The following is a 3436-nucleotide window of genomic DNA, read 5'->3' as shown; positions in this document are numbered from 1 at the left end:
AAAGTCAAGCTGTCTAGGAGTAAGTTCGGATTCGTATCTACCTTGTCATAGTCGAGAAGCTTCGAGGGGCTTTAAAGGCCCTACTCTTTTCGACGAAGTACCGAAGGTTTCACCGAGGAGCAACACTACAACGAGGCTTCTAGCCTATTACACTACCACCCCCATTTTGGGAGCTACAAATTGTATCTGCATATAAACACTAAACACCATGATTACACATTAACTTCAAGCATCCTATGCCTCCTCTTCACAGACGAGGAGTCCCGAGCCTTAGCACCAAGTTTACCCTGACCCTTTCCTCGATTACCCCAATACTCCCTCAATGACTCCTCCATCTTCTCAGAATCAACATACGCCTCCAGCGCCTCGAAATCCGCACACCTGTCCAGAATCTTCTTTTCCTCGTTATCTTCGTCGCTAATATCTTTGGCGCGATACTTCTTATCCATCGGGTCGGCCAACTTGGTCTTCTCAGGGTATCCCCAATCAGTCAAGCTGGTAACGTTGAAAGCAGCCATCATATCATGATCCTCGTGGATGACGTTGTGGCAATGGAACATATACACCCCCTCATACGGCGCATACCTTGCAATAACCGTAACCTTCTCATTCACACCAAGCAACACCACATCCTTCAACGCCTCCTTCTCATATGGCAGCACCTCGCGAGTCCCCCCAGTGCGCGACAGAATCTGGAAGTCGACGAGGTGAATGTGAACAGGGTGACTCCATAGGCCGGCGGCGTTTTCCAACTCCCAGACTTCGACTGTACCGCGCTGGGGCTTGGCGAGGATCCGGTTATTAACGTCGGCGAAAGATACACCGTTTACGAGCCACTTGCCACCCTCAAATTGGAACTTGAAACTCTTGTCGATGCTTGTTTTCTTAGGTGGGAAAGGTACGTCGCGGAGCGTGCTAGGGATGTCGCCGTTGCCGTTGGAGAAGGTTATGCCCCAGCCGACGACGAAGCGCATGACTTTGTCTGTGCTGTGGTAATCGGGGTCAGCTTGGACTTTGCGCGCGTTCTTCATCGTTACGTTTTGTCCAGCATATTTGGTGAAGTCGACGATGATTTCCCAGCGCTCGGCCATGGAGATCTCGAGATTTTCCGTTTTTACTGGCTTGGTTAGGAGACCGGAATCGGCGGCAATAACGTTGAATGCGACGTTTTTGTTCTCTTCGTTTTCGAGAGAGAGCTTGAACGTTCGGCTGATGGCGGTGTTCAGGATCCTGAAACGGTACTTGCGAGGCTCCACTTTCATGTAGGGCCACGGCTGACCGTTAACTTGAATGATGTCGCCCGGAAGACCGAAGATCTCGCCTGAAGGATCGAAAAGAGTACCATCTTTGTTATACTGCTTTGATGCCAGTGCGAGGGGTACATCGTATTCGTTAGCAGGAAAGTCCAGGGCGCTTTCGGCGGGGTCTTCGAGGATGTAGAAACCGGATTGGCCGATGTAGTCGTTCTCTGCAGTAATACCAACGGCATGGTCGTGATACCACATTGTTCGGCCGCTCTGCTTGTTTGGGTAGTCTAACAATGTTAGTATTGTACGAAACAGTGTGTGTTTGTTCGCACTTACAGTAGTCTTTGTATTGGCCAGGCCCAGTGGTATCCTCAGCCCATCCATCGAACGGTGCACGACTATGTGAACCATGAAGATGTACTGAAATATCCTTATCGCTGCGATTTTTAACGCGAACGATAGACTCTCGTCCTCTGGTAACCCTGAAGGTGGGTCCTGGTGACATGCCATCGTACCCCACAAGCGTAGCTGGTCCTAGGTCGGGATATATCTGTTGCTTGTAGGGCTTGACGTCGACCTCGTAGAAATCTATCTCATTTCCAGAGGACGCGTTCTTGTAGGTGTATGATTTGACTTTGGTAGGAGGGATAGGAAGCTCGTATTGAAAGGTGTGCTTGTAAACCGGACTGAGCCATGAGCTGTCATCAGCAAGTGCCTGTGAGACCAAAATGGCTTCGACAACAAAGGAAAGGTAATTCTTCATGATATTCAAGTAGTGAATAACGAGTAACGACCACGCGAATGTTAAAGAGTGGCTGATGCTTCAAGGTGTCAGCATGTCCAAGAAGTCTTTATAGTCTCCCAGCTCGCTGAATACGGGGGTTCTAAGGAATCGTAATATGCCGAGGTTGGAGCTACCTAGCCACCCAACATTCTTCAACGGTTCTGCTAGTGTCAAGTTGACACCTACCCCGGCCTACGCGAGCGTCAGGCCGGCGTCAAAACCCGAAGGCATGGTTAGGCGGTCATTTTGTGTCTTCGCTGTTATCGCCTAGTCGCTTTCTCAATCCACCTTGCAGTGCAAAGGGCCAAGATTACTTAGGGTTCGAAGGTTGGTACATGTGAGGGCCAGCCATGTGGTTCAAGGCTGACGAATTGTTAGTGGCGCGTAATGTGACTAGAGTATAGTAACAAAGGGAATAATTGGGTAGATTGATTTCCTGCCACATGCATAAAATGGCACTACGATCGTCGCCGATACGCATGCATGTAAACTTTGGTTCGTTTCGACGTTTGCGTGTCTTTTTTATACTCATGATCTGCAGCCGTGTCAACCGCTTATGCACAGGCGCTCATCCGGACTGTAGGAGACTGACAGAAAGCTTTACGGGCCGAATGGGTCTTTCAGAAAAAGGGAGCCCATTGTGGCAGAGTAAGAGTACATTGGACTGGAGTTGACTAGCAGAGGCCTACTGTAGGTGTTCGTTTTTGACTGAAATCGGAAGTCTCTAGACAGTGCGAAGAGCTAAACTTCCGAGACTTCGCCTTTCGCAACCCCGTGTTTTGTTTCCTCTGCCAGAGCTGTAAATTGTTGTCAACGTGTGCGGGCTATAAAGTGTTAATGCGACATTGTAGTGGGCGCCAGGGCGGTGACCGGCCAAGCTAGCAGGTCATTGAGGAGTGTTCAGCCTTTCTGGTAGTAGTCTTGCAGATATCTAGAGAGATAGCGACGAAGTTTTACCATTATGTTAGGGCTGTTCATTTCCATGAAAAAGCTGCCGGAGGTTGCGAAAGGCTAGGATCTGAGCAATACGCGAGTTCAATCGACGTTAATCTACCGGTAGTGCACTTCAGGCTTAGCGTACCGGTCATTCCACAGCCTGTCATCCAATGCCTTTCAAGCCACAACAACTTTTCCACATCGCCTTCAGTCGTTTTGAAACGTGGTTCAGCGTTGAAATCCTGTGGATCTCAAAGCTTCGCAAAGGCTGCGGACAACTTCGTTCATTCAAACACCCTGCCTTTGCCGGACGATGCAGCAATATGCATGGACTGCGTTTGTTTTGTTTCCGCCTGGGCCAGTAAAAACAACTCTGTACCAACATTTGAGGAATATAGTTCCCACGGTTGCACTGAATCGCTTTTGCGATCGGCCATGCCTAACAGCTGTCCAGCGTTCAATGGACGTG

At 49.4% G+C, this 3436-nt stretch overlaps 1 protein-coding gene across 1 annotated transcript; it reads right to left on the bottom strand.

Annotated features, from left to right (window-relative positions):
* Positions 1 to 212: 212 nt before the first annotated feature.
* Positions 213 to 2010, bottom strand: ALTATR162_LOCUS5258 (uncharacterized protein; the record flags this gene model as incomplete). The annotated part of the gene is made up of 2 exons (XM_043312877.1): positions 213 to 1534; positions 1584 to 2010. The coding sequence occupies 2 exons, from the start codon at positions 2008 to 2010 to the stop codon at positions 213 to 215; spliced, it is 1749 nt and encodes a 582-aa protein (XP_043168812.1).
* Between the last annotated feature and the right edge of the window lie 1426 nt (positions 2011 to 3436).

This window comes from Alternaria atra (assembly GCF_907166805.1).
Source record: "Alternaria atra isolate CS162 genome assembly, contig: 25, whole genome shotgun sequence".
Taxonomy (NCBI): Eukaryota; Fungi; Ascomycota; class Dothideomycetes; order Pleosporales; family Pleosporaceae; genus Alternaria; species Alternaria atra.
Note: the sequence above shows the minus strand (reverse complement) of the source record. Positions and strands in the feature narration are given on the sequence as shown.